Consider the following 17685-nt stretch of genomic DNA (forward strand, 5'->3'; position numbering starts at 1 on the left):
CTTAACATTCTAATGTACATATATATGTAGTATTATTATTCTTAATACAGTTGAGACTGCTTTATACTTAACTCAGTTCTGCGTAATTTGGTCAGGGTTCCCACACACCTGGAAAAACCTGGAAACCTGAAAATCTCATGGAAGTCTCAGGGAAAATGATCCAATTGATCCAAGAGTCCCAATAAAGTACATCTGAGGAATTAGAATATGCTCTTACCTGTTGATAATAAAAATTACAACTAATGTAATTATTAATACAATAACTTCATTAACCTACTTTACACAATCTACTTTGGAAGATACAGGCATTAGATATAAGTTTATTTTGCATCACACATTAATGGATAGTGTGTCTATTTGTAAAGTTATTTTGTTAAAAGCGTGAATATATTGGTTTTATATATTATGTGCTGTAATACGGTTTAAAAAAAATATTTATCTCCCCACCTTGGTTTTTAATTATATGGTCATTCTCAAAAAATTGGGCTTGAATGAGATGATGATTTCACAAAATGTAAAATTGTGGCAAATCTAAAAATAATGAAATATTCTGTCCTTCAAGAACCTAATCAAATGCTAACCTTGGCCAAGATAATTTGCTCCTAGTTAATTATAAAATTAAATTTGTAAAATGGGCTTGTCTATGGAGGAAACTTTCATTTGTGCTTTCACTTGTGTTATTTCCCTTTTAAGCAACCAAACTTTTTCTGTCATAACCTTTACCTTGGTGAAAAGTAGACGTGAACTTTATTTGTTTTTGATCATAAGAATTTTCTTGGAAGTAAATGCTTCGAAGTTGGAATATATAAGGATTTAATCCCAAAAATCTAAAAAAAAGTCAAGACAAGCACCTCCAACTGTCCCTTAAAATCACAATGGCTTTCATTCCCTTCAATTCCTAATGTGGAGTTAACAGTGCTGCACACTGTGGATTTTTATAGGAACTTTTTATCAGTGTCCACGGAGTTGAAAGCTCCCCATGGGACATTATATTTTAATATTTTACTCAACTATGATCTTCATGAAATTATTTTTTAATGTTCATTGATTACTTCATTAATCATAATCTATTAAAACTTTACTTGTCTGTAGGAAAAGATATTAAAATAATCTACCACTTGTGAGTTGTAGTGGATGGACATGCTTGAATAGAGCTCCGCGCTTTCACCCCTCAGCTAGCCTGGCATTCTATTCTCCACCGCTGTATGTTGCTACATCTTCCGCCAGGTCAATAGCTTCACCGTGTGGATCTTCGGGGTTGTTATCATGTCCAAGCCTACACTATCAGTTGTTTCGGCAAAAGTGGAAGAAATAGGCAAAACTATGGAAGCATTCTAGCAACGGCTTGATGAGTTGCTAGACAACCATGGATCGGTGCAAGAAGATGCTGACCTCCGCAAGACACTCCTGAACCTCAGAGAGGAGTTTGTGGAATTTAAGAGTTCGACGAGCAACTCCATGACAGCACTGCGGCGAGACCTAGACAGCATGGACAAGCAGATACACAAGAACACCATTGAAATAGATGACCTAGCACAGTACTCTAGGAGGAACTGCATTTTGTTGCATGGGGTCCCCGAAACCACCAACGAAGACGTGGACAGCATCGTGCTCCAGACTTTTCAAAATAAGCTTCAGTTGCAGCACATCAAGCTCGAGCACGTTGACCAGTGCCACAGGCTTGGCCCTCCAAAAAGATTGTCTGCGGAAGTCTTGAGATCGGGAAAACGCCCCATCATAGTGAAATTTGTAAGCTACCACTCCAGGAACGAGGTGTGGAAGTCAAAGAAGATGCTAAAGAACTCGTCCCTATTAATTACAGAGTTGCTAACTCCCTACAGACAGAGGGTTTTGCGGGAGGCAAAGGATCGCGTTGGACATGCAATGCCTTCGTATCTCACGGAGGTCGTCGCTACCTTATATCTTCCCCCGAGGATCTTGACGTTCTCCCTTGAGATGGGGTGCAACGCGAACTGAGTATGAAGTGTAATGAAGAGCATATGTGACTTTTGTCGTTATGATACACTGTGTATGAATAATTGTGTGTGTGATGTGTTCAAATCATGTGTGCTTAGTGTGGGTTTTTTGTCCGGGTTCTTGTTTATGTTATCGTCTTTTAATGTGTGCGTGTGTGTATGTGTCATTCCCTGATGCTTTCCTCCATGTTATTCTGCTTGACAGGGTAAGTAATAATTCTAAATTTAATTTTGGTATGCTAATGTTTCTTCTCCCATCTTGTTTCTGTTCGTTAAACCTCAATTTTAAAAATGGCTAATCTGGCAACAACGCATCTCGGTGTCAGTGGACGAAATTCTGAAGAGGGTCGTCGCTCTGCTAATTGCCCTGGCACTCCGCCCCCTGCGGTCAGCACAGCCGAAAGCTCCTCATCTCTCTCTATCCCCGTCCACAGATCAAACTTCTTCTCCAACTCTTTCTCTGTATCGGCTGTAAGACTATGGAATCAGTTGCCAGAAAGCACTAGAACAGTAAGATCCGTCGCTTCCTTTAGCAGACGTGTTCGCCACTCTCTTCAGAATTCTCGTTAGATCTTCCCCTGTCAAGCAGACCAAAGGACATATGCAAAGGACAAATACTTTGTAATTACTTCTATACAATTTTAAATTTTGCATTCCAATATCATATTTTGTGTATTATATATTTTATATTTTGTGTGTTATATTCAGGGTGTTAAGACTTGTGTGTATGAGTATAATGTGTGTGTGTGGACTTATGTGAAACGACTTAATGTACTTTGTGTATAATATAATAATGTATAATTTTATGTGTATGGTTGAGTGGAAGAAAAGGCTTTGTACGGCCTTAACTCCGCCATTTAAAACAAGGCGTTAATAAATAAATAAATAATCAATACATCCATAAATTTTGAATGCAGAGTCCACAGAGGGGTAAATATACATATTCTTTGTAAAATTCTGGTAAGAGGAAAGATTATTTCTGGAAGAAATAAAGATGATGAATCTTGTAACTAATGACTCAATTAACTCGTACTGAAAAAAAAAAATGTGTAAATATTTTTAAAACCTTTTTTATGACTGCCGGGCAAGGTTTCTACCCCTTTTTTTGAGAATGACCCATATACACAGAGATTTTATTCTTGAATTAATTTTTGTTACTGGTATTAGAAAGCGTACTGCTATCAAATTTTCCCAATTCTGATAAAGTACTGATATAAATTTACTGTTAACAATAATCAATATTCGACTGAACCAATATAAAATTGCTAATGTTCCTTGAAGAACATGAATCTCCATCGCAAAATCATGGCAACCGTGTTTTGGGACCAAAAAGGTGTAATCCTGGATTTCCTGGAACCGGGATGAACCATCACAGCAGATGTGCATTGCCAAACACTGTCTAATCTGCGACGTGCCATCCAAAACTGGCGAAGAGGAATGTTAAGGTTTGGAATTCTGCTTATTCATGACAACGCCTGCCCACACACAGTTGGGTACCGTTGTGACAATTCAAAAATTCCGATGGGAACGTTTTAATCACCCACCATACAGTCCTGATCTTGTCCCAAGTGATTACTTTCTGTTCCTTCACCTCAAAAAGTGGCTTGCTTCTCAACGTTTCGATGATAGTGAAGTTCTCAAGACATCAGTTCTCAACTGACTGAGATCCCAGGTGGCAGATTTCTACGCAGAAGGTCTACGTAAACTTGTTCCACGGTACTAAAAATGCTTGGAGCGTCATGGTGACTATGTAGAAAAATAGCCAGGGTTTGCACTTGCATAGCATCAAAATAAAAATAAAAAATCCCACTTGTTTTATTCTCTGTAATAACCAATCTGCCTTTTTTTACATGCCCCTCGTAAAATTCATACGGGAAGTATACGCTAATCCACATAAAACTAAAACTGAAATAACTTGACTGAAGTTAAAGATGCTTTTAAAAGGCTAAAGAATAACAATGCACCTGGCATTGATTTAATACCAGCTGAGTTAATTAAATATGGTGGAAATTTGTTAATATGTCAAATTCATAAATTAATTTGTTTAATATGGAATAAAGAAGAAATCCCTCAACAGTGGAAAGAATCCATAATTGTCCCTGTGTTTAAAAAAGGTGATAAAATGAACTGCAATAATTACCGGGAAATTTCTCTACTCTCGACAACATATAAAATATTATCTAACATTATTTTAACAAGACTAACCCCATATGCTAATGAAATTATAGATCAACAGATTAACAGATCAAACGTTTCACATTAGACAGACACTTGAAAAAAGTGGGAATATAATCAAAATGTCTATCAGCTATTCATTGATTTCAAAAAAGCATATGATTCGGTCAAAAGAGATAAATTATATAATATATTAGTCAAGTTTGGAATACCTAAGAAGCTTTTTAGCATGATAAAAGTATGCACCAGTGAAACAGAGAGTAAAATTCGTGTGGGTATTAATGTGTCTGACAAATTTACAATCCATGATGGGTTAAAACAAGGAGATGTATTATCTCCATTGCTCTTTAATTTTGCCTTAGAATATGCTGTTAGGAAGGTAAAAGAAACTAAAGAAGGACTAAAATTAAGTGGTGTGACTCAGTTGTTAGCATATGCAGATGATGTAGAGTTATTAGGGGATGATATGAATACAATTAAGAATAATGCTAAAATATTTTTCAAAACTGCTAAAGAGATAGGTTTGGAAGTTAAAGAGGAAATAAAAAGTAGGCTGAATTGAGGAAATGCATGTTACTTCTCTCTTCATAAACTTTTGTCTTCTCGTTTAATATCTAAGAAACTAAAAGTTAAAATATACAAAACAGTAATTTTGCCTGTAGTATTATATGGGTGTGAAACTTGGTCCCTTACATTGAAAGAGGAACATAAATTGAGAGTATTTGAAAATAAGGTCCTTAGGAAAATCTTTGGACCTAAAAGGGATGAGGAGACTGGTGAGTGGAGAAGGTTACATAATTTAGAACTACATAATTTGTATTCATGTCCAGATATTATTAGAATAATTAAATCAAGAAGACTTAGGTAGGCAGGCCATGTGGCACGAAAGAGGAGTTTACAGGATTCTTGTTGGGAAACCTGATGGTAAGAGACCTATAGGAAGGCCAAGACGAAGATGGAGGGACAACGTTGAGATGGACCTAAAGGAAATCGGTAGGGATGGCAAAGAGTACATAGATCTTGCTCAAGATAGGGACAGATGGAAGGCCTATGTTGCTGCGGCCATGAACCTTCGGGTTTAAGAATGCTAGAGAGTTAGTTAGTTAGTTAGAAATAGCTGCAGATTTAGGCATTGCTTATACCATACTTTGCAGAGTCATTAGTAAAAGAAATTGGGTAGTAAATCAACAAAACACAGCTGTAAGCAAGAGGGAAGATATGCAGAAAAGGTGCTTCTTACATGATTTTGGCAAAAACATGCTGCAGCTCTACCAGTTAATGGTGACATGTTGAAAACAAAAGCGATAAATAAATAGCGATAGAGTAATGTGTCTTATAACTTGTTCCTCAAAATAGATACAATTACTTATATCTTGTTCCTTAAAATAGATACAATTACAGTATTTTAATAGTTATATGACTTGGTACCTAAATCTGATTTGTAAGTAAATCTGAGTTATACATATTATTTTCTCTTCACTTTGACATACGTGTAACTCAGGTTCAACTGTACTTTTGAGGACTCAAGTGTTCTGTCTTTTATCACAAAGTTTAACAGGATTGAGGACATTTTTTAACGTGACAGGCTAACCGGAACTGGAACTACAGTTCAAATTTGGATCCAAACCACTGTAAAATGTGTCTGAAAAGGAGATTGAACCCATCTTGAAGACATCTTGATCTTTGTTTTCTTTGTTTATTTACTTTACTCCATGTATCTGATTATTCAATTTACCGTGGCAATGGGAAGAATTATGATGACATAAAATATTAGTAATAATCATCTATTTGGAGCTTCCCTGATGGTGTAATGGTACCATTGTCACCTTGTAATCAAGGGTTCAATATCCGGAGGAGGTACATACTGATTCGGATCCCACTTTTAAACTGTAGGTCCAGTCCCAATTAGTCTTATCTGTGCATAAAGTGCATTTATAACTCAAACTCTGTAACCATCTATTCCAGTCCTACATCCCTATTTTTGCTATACAATAATCTAATCTCTAGAACAGGATGTCTGCTTAGTTCCTGTTTACGGCACTATAAATTGTTTATGTAAAATAGTGTAAGTGTTGCTTGGAATTGATTCTCGGTGAGGTGAGAGACCTGACTGAAATTCTCCCCTCCCAACTGTAACTTCTGGATTCGCCACTGCTCTAAATATCCTGGAAATTGTGCAAAATTCATGTAACACACATGTCCATGAAATATGCATAATTTTGATCCTGAAATGTGCCCAGTTTTTGTACCGAAATCTTGATCTTTTAGGCCAGCCGCAAACCAGATCTGACACGATGCGATGCAACACAATGAGACACAACGTGACGAGTCACAAACCAACATGACGAGGCAAGATGAGTCTTGCTGTGTTCTTCATACAAGAATGAGAGAGCAAAAGAGGTGTCGATTATTTTAATGCCATCCATAGTAGTGTTCCATGACAAGATAATGTTACAAATTGTTAACAAAAATGAAGTTGTTAAGGGTGTTACACGACAGTGTGTGCGAGGTAATGGGGAATGGGAGATCAGGGATACCCCCATAGGAGCCAATTTTACCTGGCAACAAAAGTTAATTTTCATTACTACCAGGGATGTTTCTATCCCCCTACCATTTTGGCACTTTATATGTACATATAAGTTTTGTTTGTACAAAAACTAAATAAAAATCACTAACAAATACGTGAAAACATGAAATTTCAGTAAAGCCTTTGAAGCTTTGGAAACACTTTTTGTGTGAGGAAATGAGTAATCAATTGCGTAGCTTTCTTTCACATTGTATTTCTAGTTACTTTTCATTGTGATGTTAATTTATCTCCTCTCAAAAGAGAGTAGATTTCCTTGTAAATATATTTCCTGTTTACACATGAATTCATCAATAGATGAACCTCTGCAAAAAAGGAAAAAGTTTAATTTGCGAACTGCAAACACATTGTTAATTGAGCAATAAATATAAAACTGGCCTAAAGATTGCTTTTCTTGTACAATGTACAATTCATTTTGTAATCAAGCTCCATTTTGAACCTTGACCGCAGCAACAAACCTACATATAATATGTGCTGTCAAACATTACAGTGATGAGTCGCATGCAGATGGTGCACCGAGAAGAAAGGATTCGCTCATGCCATATGCGCATAGTGTTTTGTCGCACCGTGCTCCTGCGAGACCAAATTCCCGGGATCTTCACTGTTTTGTCGCAATGTGACTCTAGTCAAATGTTTCGTCCAGTGTGTGGCGGCCCATATGAGCCCCATTTTAAACGTTCCCCGAGTCGGTTTGCAACAAAAATGACTTGTCGCTTCATGTCGGATCCGGTGTGCGGCGAGAATTATTCACCATAAATATTTAGTTCTAGTGATAACACAGACAATAGGTCAAAACTCTAGACTTCTCTGATTCCACTTGTGTCTTATGAATCTGTTTTCTCTGCTTGCAGTACATCGTTGCCCTCCCCAAGGATGACCAAGTCTTCATCCAGATGTACCAGTTCAAGGAGACATCATATGGAAGGAGGCTACTAGTGGATGAAGAGGCTCTGTCCATTGGGTTTACAATTATTAAGGTGCATTGGAATTCTTTTTAGAGAATACAAAGTAAGCAGAGGAAATGTAGGTCTTTTTAACACATTTTCTTTAGATTATTTTATGCAATATTCCAGTATGTTTTTTAAAGATGTCCATGTGTACTACATAAATTTGCATATTTAAAACAGTGTAACTGCAAAATATCTTCTTCTTCTTCATCTTCTTCCATGGCCTCCTCAATCTTCCTCTTCCATCCCATCCTATCCAAAGCTGCTCTCTTCCAGTTCTCAGCAGTTGTACTGTGTCTGCTGCAACCTCTTCTTCCCATCTGTTTCTGGGTCTTCCCCAGATTCGGCTTTCATCCATCCTGATTACATGTTCTGCCCACTCTAACCTTTTAGCTCTTATATATGTTGATATGGGGACATCTTTGTAAAGTTCAAATAATTCCTGGTTGGTTCTTATTCTCCAAATATCTTGCACTTTTATTAGTGCAAATATTTTCCATTCAAACAAGTCCACCATTTCAGCTGCACTTTGATTAAAGGTCCATTTTTCACTCCCCTATATCATTATGCTGCGTATTAGGTTTTATACAAAGTAACTTTGGTCCATGATATTTAATCAAAGGTAGTAATTAGAAGTTTGATTTATTGGCTCTTTGTATTATATTTCTTACTTCAATCATCTCGTCATTTTTGTCTGTGATGAATACTCCTAGATAAGGGAAGCTTAATACGACCTCCAACTCATGTTCTCCAATTTTTATATTATTTTCCTTTCGCTTTACTTTCTTTGGACTAATACTTTTGTTTTATTTGTATTAATTTGTAATCCAATTTCCTTCCCTTTCTTGTGTAGTGTTTCCACCACTTCTTTAATTGATCTTATTGATCTTCCTATGATATTAATTTCATCTGCATACCCAACTATTTGGGTCGACTTATATTCTAATGCTGTGCGTAGCACACAAGATATTGACAAGCATACTTAGGGAAAGACTACAACCATATACAGAAGAAGCATTAGGAGAGTACCAAGCCGGCTTCGCAAAAGGCAGGTCTACAATAGATCAAATACACACTCAGACAGATACTGGAGAAGTGTAGGAAGGGAACATATATGACTCCATTGACAGAACTAAAATTGGAAACATATTGAGAACATTCAGAATACCCACAAAATTAATTCGATTGGTAGAAATGACCATGCAGAACACCAAAGCATGTGTGAAGATATAAGCAAATATGGGAGAGAGCTTTTCAGTTAAACAAAATCTCAAACAAGGAGATGGCTTGACACTGTTCTTGTTCAATCTATCTCTGGAATATGTGATTAGGAAACTAATGATAGATATCAGAAGAACATTAGAATAAATGCAAGATATTTATAGTATATTATATAAATTACACTTTACAAGTGTTACATTAAATTGATTGTTACATTACAGCAACTCACACAGCCAAAGAAGAAAATTAAGTTTATTAAGTGTAATTTATATATTTTTGTAATATAACAAATAATTCATGATCTTTATGATATATATTTGTCCATTTATACTATGTAGTGACATTGTTTTGATGGAGTTTGAAAAAATGTTAAAGATATTACAAGACTGTACATGAATTTTAGTTTTATATTTCATTGTATTATGCACTGGCATATTGTTGAGGACCTGGAAAAGTACATTTCTTTCAGATAAATTGAAAATCACAATTTAACTATGAAAGCCACTCTTGTTTATGCAAAATATCACATATTTTGAAAACATGATACGTAACATATGTATTCCTTGTGACGATTCTGTGCTCCTGTCCTTTAAGATCACAGAATCCGTTGCATGCCATGACCAGCTTATTCACACTCGATGCGCTCGGTTTTGGTTCATGTAAAAACACTTCATCTTTGCCTTCAAATGTGGATTTTTGCTTTCTGACTTATTCCTGGCATATCCCATCCCCTGCAAGAGCTATATCACATTCCATTCTGTAAATATCAAATTATACAATTATTTTTTTTTGAGCACTTTGTATATGTGTGTGTGATTCTTGTAGAAATTTGATTAAAAATTTAGGCTTAACCAGGACTTAAATCCATATCTCTGGCATACCTTGCCATTGCTCTACCAACTTAGCTACTGATCTGACCCTGGCAATTTTTCCTTGCACTGTTTTACCTGTGTCAAAATTGTTCCAACCTGTGCTCTGTTCCCTCACAATTACCAATGAACACAAATGAGCAAATAACTGATTTGGAAGCGTGAGGCCCCTCAAAGCATGAGGCCTGTGCGGTGACACGCGTCGCAGATTCGTAAAGACGGCCCTGATTCCCGTCATTGGATATATCTGATAGCAGTGTTACTTCAGTCACTTATTTTCACTACAGTGCTCGAGAATAATGTACCTATGTAAGTGGCATATCAGTTCAAATTTGACACATGAATATTGCAATAGGGGTGTTATGCAAATTATTGATTACAACTATACGCAAATAAAAATTCAGTAGGATTATTTGTTTATATGTCAACATATTCTTCTTGACAATAAATATTTCATGTTTAATAGACTTAGGCAGCATTTTGAATGAAGAATACATAGCCTATTGGAGGGTAAACTATGCTTTATAATGATCATTTATTAAAAATTGCTGCTGCTCACGGGAATATTAACGAAAACGAGGTCTTACGTGTGTGCGTGCAAACTTTGGTATCCTGTGAAGTATCTCCTAGTCCAGAACTGAATATTGTATTATGTTTGGACTCAAGCATAAAATGTACTACTGGTTGGGGTAATATCCACATAGGTTAAATTACATAAGCAAATTATGCCATTACTGGCTGACTCAGAAGATCTGTACAAGAAATGCCATGGTATTTTTGAGTCTCAAGCTTGAGTCCTGATCAACGGTGCATTTTTGGGTACATTTCTACATGCCTCCTGTGTGCATGTCTAAACTAGGAATGACCACAAAATCCTGATAACAAATATCCAAATTATCTGATATCTGTTTTGGATGTAATGGATAATATGAATATTCAGATAATTTGGATATCCAGATAGTGCATATAGTGCCCATAAAATGGATAAATGATAAAACTGTGTGGATATTACACACATTTGCCTATCCAGACATTTTGGATAATTGGGATAATCCAAATATTTGGATATCTGAATATGCAGATAATGTGGATAATCCAGACAGCTTGGATATCTGGATAGAAAATTATCTGATGTCTTGATAAAATTTTATCCATGTTTGACCATCCCTAGTCTAAACATAATACAGTGGAACCCCGATTTTATGTTTCCCGCATTATACATTCAATCTTGATGTCCCCACATAGCAAAAAATTTTCCTCGATTTTACATTTTCCCGCATTTTAAGTTTTTTCAGTTAGTTTTTTCAGTTTGGTCCCCTGAAAAACATAAAATCGAGGTTCCACTGTATAATGATTTTTTTTACTTGGTCTAATTTGAATTTAGAAATGTCCCTTTCTATAGGCATTTGAGAACACTCGGTATCGAATCCACAGGATGAGAAGTATGTTACCAATCTTGTCATCAGTTCCTCATCAGCAAAATAAAATGTTAACTTGGGACCAGCATTTCACGCGAGGAAGCTTTCTCATCGTTCCTTCGACGCCCTTGCCGGAAGCCTACGGAGAGTTTCTGCTCAGGATTATTGCCCGCACAGATATTGATTTTAAGTAAGTGTAATGTTTCAATATTTCTTCATACATGAAGGAGTTATCATCATCATTTTCTTACATGAGTCTTTTTTTGTGAGCATCAGTTTTGAATATCGGGATGCAAAGGGTGACCTTTTGAGAAGGCATCCAGATGATAACCTCATTTACACGTAGTACACCCTGAGGTGAGGCCAACGAGGCTCTGGCACCTGGACCTGCAGCCAGGATAATCCTTCCAGGGCTGTGTTTTGTCCATATATGTACTGAGTGCCTCTTTACTGGCTTAGCTTTTAACTAGGTAAGGATATTTTTGTCCTCAGAGACAGGTATTGATTTTAGCTACGGTAGGGGGCTGCCCCCATATAATTGACCGGGGCAAATAGCCTAAGTGCTGATGCACCCACAATTTTAATTTCAATCAATTCAGTTGTGAATATCAAATGAAGACTGTCAAAGGTGATTAACTCTTTCAAAAATTAAATCTTTTTTTTTTAGGGGGAAACTGCCATGGGCATCACCAGAAATTTTTGTAGGGGAGGTCAAGCCATTGATAAAACTTGATTGTTATTGTTATTCTTTCTATAATTTATTATCACTGTTATGATGGTTATTATACAGTAATAACTATTCCAAACTAACAAAATTACATTGCAATTTCATTTTTATTATTATTGTATAAACTTTGTACTAGATCTGCCAGATGAGTGACCATCCAGAACAATTGTTTTCCATTATTTTTCCCCCCATTTCATGCAGTTAGTGTACTGAAATGCATAGTTATTGTATTTTGTTATTAATTTATTCACACCTAATTCAAGAAAAGGCTCTAAGTTGGGTGAAATTTTACTCATAAAGTTTATGTTGTGCGACCTTTCACATAAATCTATAATTATTGGAATTTTGGAAACTGTGGAATTACTTGTTCTTTGGATTAAAGAGTGGAATATGAAAATATAACTTGTTTTCTGTATTTTACACTAGTTTTTTTCCATCTAGTGTAGTTTTTACTTTGGTTATTCTTCTTGACTACCAACTAAACTTTATATTTCTGCTATTAGCAATAAAAATAACAAGCTCTCTGTTTTTTATAACTTGAAATGAACAATACCAATTTCCACAGGTGGGTCAGCAGTTGCTGCATATGACAAATTTTAGTTTTCATGTGACACAAGTTTACCTTCTGGGAAAAATTCCTGTTAAACATGAGGGTACCACATCAGTGCAATTCCAAATGAAATTCCCAATTCATCCATGATAGTATCCATTGTGATTTGTTTATTTTTTGCAAGAATCAATTTGTAAAAATATTTCATTCAACATAAAATATGACATTCTTCTCTGCTGGAAAAATCCTTTTGATATCTCTGCACCTGTTCCTGAACAACATGCAGTTTGGTGAGGATGCAAAATTGCATTGGCATTAAAGTGACAACCAATTTCAGTGGAATTACACTTTTGTCCACAAGAGAAAAAGTCACTTTGCTGGTTTCCTGTTTGGATGCTAATTCCAACAGACATGACTGATAACTAGGGCCCGGGACCTTATGTCCTATAAAACTATAAAATATGTATGTAATTATGTCAGAAAAATTGAAAAATATGTCATAAAAATTAAAGTCAGAATCCCTTTAACTGAAGGATGCAGTGGAAAAATACAGAAAAATATTGTGAGGTTCACTGCAATTATCTGCAGTATGGGGAAACAGTGAAGAAGAAGTACAGAGACAGCTCGATAGCTGGAATGAGGAAATCAGAAGAGCAGGAATGAAATTCAACACAGAAAAGAGTGAGGTGCTAATAGCAACAAGAAACATAGCTGGAAAAGTACCAAGAATAAAGATGGACACTGAAGAGTTGAGGGTAGGGGAGACTTTCAAATATCTAGGAAGCATTATTGAGAGAAGTGAAAGAATAGATGAGGAGGTAAACAGAAGAGGACAAATGCTCTTATGAAAGCGTTTGAAAATTAATATGGAACAGGGATGTGCCTCTGAAATGCAAGAAGGTAATATATAATACATACTATGTACCAATAAATATGTATGGAGCAGAGACTTGGACAGTGACAGAGAGAGACAAAAGAAAGATGCAGGCAGAAGAGATGAAATTTTTAAGGAGTATATTGGGGAAGACTAGAATGGATAGAATAAGGAATTAGGAGATCCAACAGACAGTGGGTGTGGTGAAGCTCCAGGACAGAATAGATCAGGCACAGAGATGGTTCGGACACATGAAGAGGATAAATGCAGAAAGACTACCAGTGAGAGCTTACAATGCACAAGCAGTGGGAATAAGGCCAAGGGGGAGACCAAGATGGTGGTGGAAAGAGCAGATAGCAGAGAGTGTTAGGAGAAGATGACAAGATTGGAATACCGTAGAAAGAGAGGAATGGTGGAAGACCAGAAGAAAATGGAGAGGCTTTACTTTTATGCTGACCCACCCAGAGACAGGAAACTGGGAAGGATGATGATGATGATGACAACTGCAATTATGCTCATTTACTATTATGTAGAGTTGCACAAAAGCCGGCTTTTTTGAATGGATTGTCTTTTTCCGATAAAAAGCTGGCTTTTGGGGGGGAAAAACTGAAATTTTGGCTTTGTACTAATTACGGCTAATTTCACTTGTAGTGTCAGTTAAGAGTTTTAAAGATTATGAAGTCATACTTTGGAACTACCTAAATAATTTTACATCCAAGAGACACACATTGGCCATTTCTGCTATAGTTACTAATTTGTTTTTGACGTATGAGAGTTTGAATTACCTATCCAATGGAATAGTGGTAACACTGTCTTATAATCAGGGGGTGTCAGGTTTCATCCTCAGTAGAGACATATCGCATAGTGATTCAGATTCCATTTTAAAACTGTACGCCCAGTCCTGATTAGCCTATCTGAGCATAAAATGAACTTAATACAAACTTTAACATGTTTGTGCCATTGTCATCGTATCATCGGCCTTTTAGAAACTGAAAATGATTTGGTTATACTCAAGTTGAAGCAAAAGTTAATATTAAACTATTAGATGTTTCAGGACAATTAAAACTTCACAATTCGTATGCAGAACTGCACAAATATATATATATATATATACTAAGTGAGGCACCTAAAAGTACCACCTGAAATAGCGAAGAAACCAGAAACAGTAGCGATGTGAGGATTGCGGGAAACAATAATATCAAATGGGGCTCGTAAATCGAAGGTATGGGGTGGGTCGAAAAATATCGACAAATGGGGCATCTGGAGCAAAGTCATATTTTTTTAAATGGAACGATATACAATAACATGCATAATATAAAAGAGCACACGCAGAGAAACACAACGCCGTTGGTCTCATGCATCTACTGCACATAGGAACGAAGATATGGCCATGTGAAAATATGTAAACAAACTAACAAGTGGCCCACTTGACCGTCAGTACCGCGGCATGTACAAGTATGAGATGTCGGAAGCCATTGGGCAAGATGAAGACAGAACGTGTTAAAGGAAGAAAAAATACAGTAGACATCGTCAGCACCATGTATTTGACAGTGTTACAGCATAATGAAAATGACCATGACAGTATGTCGAAGAACCACTGCGTAAGAAGCGAGAACCTGTCAAAGTGTGTGTTCAAAGTGGTGGCCATCAGCTGCGATACAGGCAACGAGGCGCCCACGCAAAGATCGTTGCACAGAATGTAGCATCTCGTAGGGAATGTCCCTACAGGCCGCAGTAATGCGGTGTTGCATATCCTCTGGAGTTGTTGGCACATCCCGGTAGACAATGTCCTTCAGCTTTCCCCACAGGAAAAAGTCTAACGGTGTCAAATCTGGGGAACGAGCCGGCCATTTGACAGGCCCTCCACGTCCAATCCAACGATTTGGAAATGTATTTTCCACACATGCTGTAGCGCGTCTTGCACTGTGAGCTGGGCACCCGTCATGTTGGTACCACATTTCCCTCCTTGTCTGAAGTGGTATGTCCTCCAATAGTACAGGCAGTTCATGTTGTAAAAACTGTATGTATCGGTCAGCATTCAGTGTCCCTTGTATAAAAAAAGGGCCAATGAGATGTTCACCCACTATACCACACCACACGTTCACACTCCATGGGCGCTGGCGTTCCACTTGGCGAAGCCAATGTGGATTTGTCACCGACAAATAGTGCATGTTCCTTGACATTTCCATGATTGGTAAAAGTTGCCTCGTCAGTGAAGAGGATACGTGACAAATCGGGTGTGTCGTGTTGTAACATCCATGTGCAAAACCGAACACGGTCCACAAAATCATTCCCGTGAAGTTCCTGATGGAGGGAGATATGATATGGGTGAAACTTGTGTGTGTGCAGAATGCGCAATACACTTCGCTGACTCATCCCAGCATCCCTGGCAATTTCACGGGAGCTAACGTGCAGATTCACAGCAACAGCGGCGAGAACATTTGTTGCACCTGCCTCACCTGTAGTTGGCTTGTTCCGCACACGTGCTCGTGGTGTTACACTTCCGGTGTCTCTTAATTTAATAAATAACTTACCAAACAGACGTCGAGATGGCTGTCGTCTGTCCGGATATCTCTCTGCGTACACACGGTAGGCTTCTGAGGCATTCTTTCGGCATTCTCCATAAATCAGGATCATGTCCGCTTTTTCTATGTTTGTGAACACCATAATCTTCGCTCTTACCACTACGACTGCTTGCCATGAACTAACACGATCTCGTGGACCTGCTATCAAAACTTGCTCTGCGTAAAGGCAGTTCTGTCAGGCACCTGAGAAGTCTTACATGCCGTGGTACTGACGGTCAAGTGGGCCACTTGTTAGTTTGTTTACATATTTTCACATGGCCATATCTTTGTTCCTATGTGCAGTAGATGCATGAGACCAACGGCGTTGTGTTTCTCTGCGTGTGCTCTTTTATATTATGCATGTTATTGTATATCGTTCCATTTAAAAAAATATGACTTTGCTCCAGATGCCCCATTTGTCGATATTTTTCGACCCACCCCATACCTCCGATTTACGAGCCCCATTTGATAATATTGTTTCCCGCAAACCTCACATCGCTACTGTTTCTGGTTTCTTTGCTATTTCAGGTGGTACTTTTGGTGCCTCACGCGGTATATATATATATATTTATTTATTTATTTATTTATTTAATAGAAGATTCCAAATACAGCGTTAGCCATTTTACATTGGAACGTTTTTATAGAACATAAGGACAAAAAAATAATAACATAATACATAAAAAATAATAACATAAAAAAATTACATGTGGTTAAAAGACTTACATATTTTTTGCTAACTTTCTTCTAAAACTGTTCAGATTTTCAAAAATGTCTATTTGGCTTCCTAGATTATTATATTCACTGGGCAGTCTATGGAACAGAGAGCGCTGGATGAGGCACAATCTCGGCTTCTGAGAGGCAAAAAGTTGAGTGCTTCTTGTTGAACGGGCAGGCACACGAAAGTGAATTTCCTGAAGAAGGCGGTCACTTCTGAGGTTGCCATTCACTATTTTATGTAGAAATATTTGGTCAGCCTGTCTATGTCTCTCTTGTGGAGTTTGGATATTTAACATTTGCAGGAGGATGGACTTTTGCAAGTGTTTTGTGGACGGAATTCGGTGTCGAACAATGGCCAGGAAGAAATTTAGGATGGAATTAAGTCTATCTGAATTTGAGGGGCATGCCATAGACCAGATCGGAGAACAGTATTCAATTTTAGGTGACACAAAAGATTTGTAAAAGGTGCTGAGGGCAGTCAAGTTGTTTATTTCCGTGAAACGATAGAGAAGACCCAGCATACGCATTGAACCCCTTGTGACTGTAGAGATGTGCTCAGAAAAGGAAAGTTTCTCGTCAAATATGACGCCCAGGTCCTTTTGTGCGGCAACTCTTTGAACACAATTATTTCTTATGAAATATTTAGTATTAAATGTGTTTTTCTTTAAGGAGAAGGTCATCATGGTACATTTTTGAGGGTTGAGTTTTAAGTTCCATAATTCACACCACTTTATTAGAGAATCTAAATTCTTTTGCAGAAGTGTCATGTCACTGAAATTGGAGATTTTACTATATATTTTGCAATCGTCAGCGAACAAGAGAAGGTTCTTGCATGACTCGGAAAGATATTCTGGGAGATCATCAAGGTACAGGATGAAGAGAAGAGGTCCAAGAACACTCCCTTGAGGTACACCAGAAGATACAGCTTGATAAGAAGAAGACATTCCGGAAAGAACAACTTTTTGTTGTCTGTTTTGGAGGTAGTGCTTGAGCAGAGAGAGAAAGTTTCCATGAATATTGAAACGGTGGGATAATTTATGAAGCAGGAAATTGTGGTTTATAG

At 37.2% G+C, this 17685-nt stretch overlaps 1 protein-coding gene across 1 annotated transcript in view; it reads left to right on the forward strand.

The window, feature by feature from the left end:
- The window catches only part of LOC145983005 (calpain-5-like), a gene marked incomplete at its 3' end in the record, with an annotated part of 106028 nt that overhangs the window by 82995 nt on the left and 5348 nt on the right, over window positions 1-17685 (forward strand). The window contains exons 10-11 of the mRNA XM_083116286.1: window positions 7587-7712; window positions 11175-11380. Of these exons, the coding sequence (XP_082972412.1) occupies window positions 7587-7712; window positions 11175-11380 (332 nt within the window). The remainder of the gene's footprint in view (window positions 1-7586; window positions 7713-11174; window positions 11381-17685) is intronic.

Source organism: Lepisma saccharinum, unplaced genomic scaffold (assembly GCF_977018435.1).
Source record: "Lepisma saccharinum unplaced genomic scaffold, izLepSacc3.1 HAP1_SCAFFOLD_536, whole genome shotgun sequence".
In the NCBI taxonomy this organism is placed as follows: Eukaryota; Metazoa; Arthropoda; class Insecta; order Zygentoma; family Lepismatidae; genus Lepisma; species Lepisma saccharinum.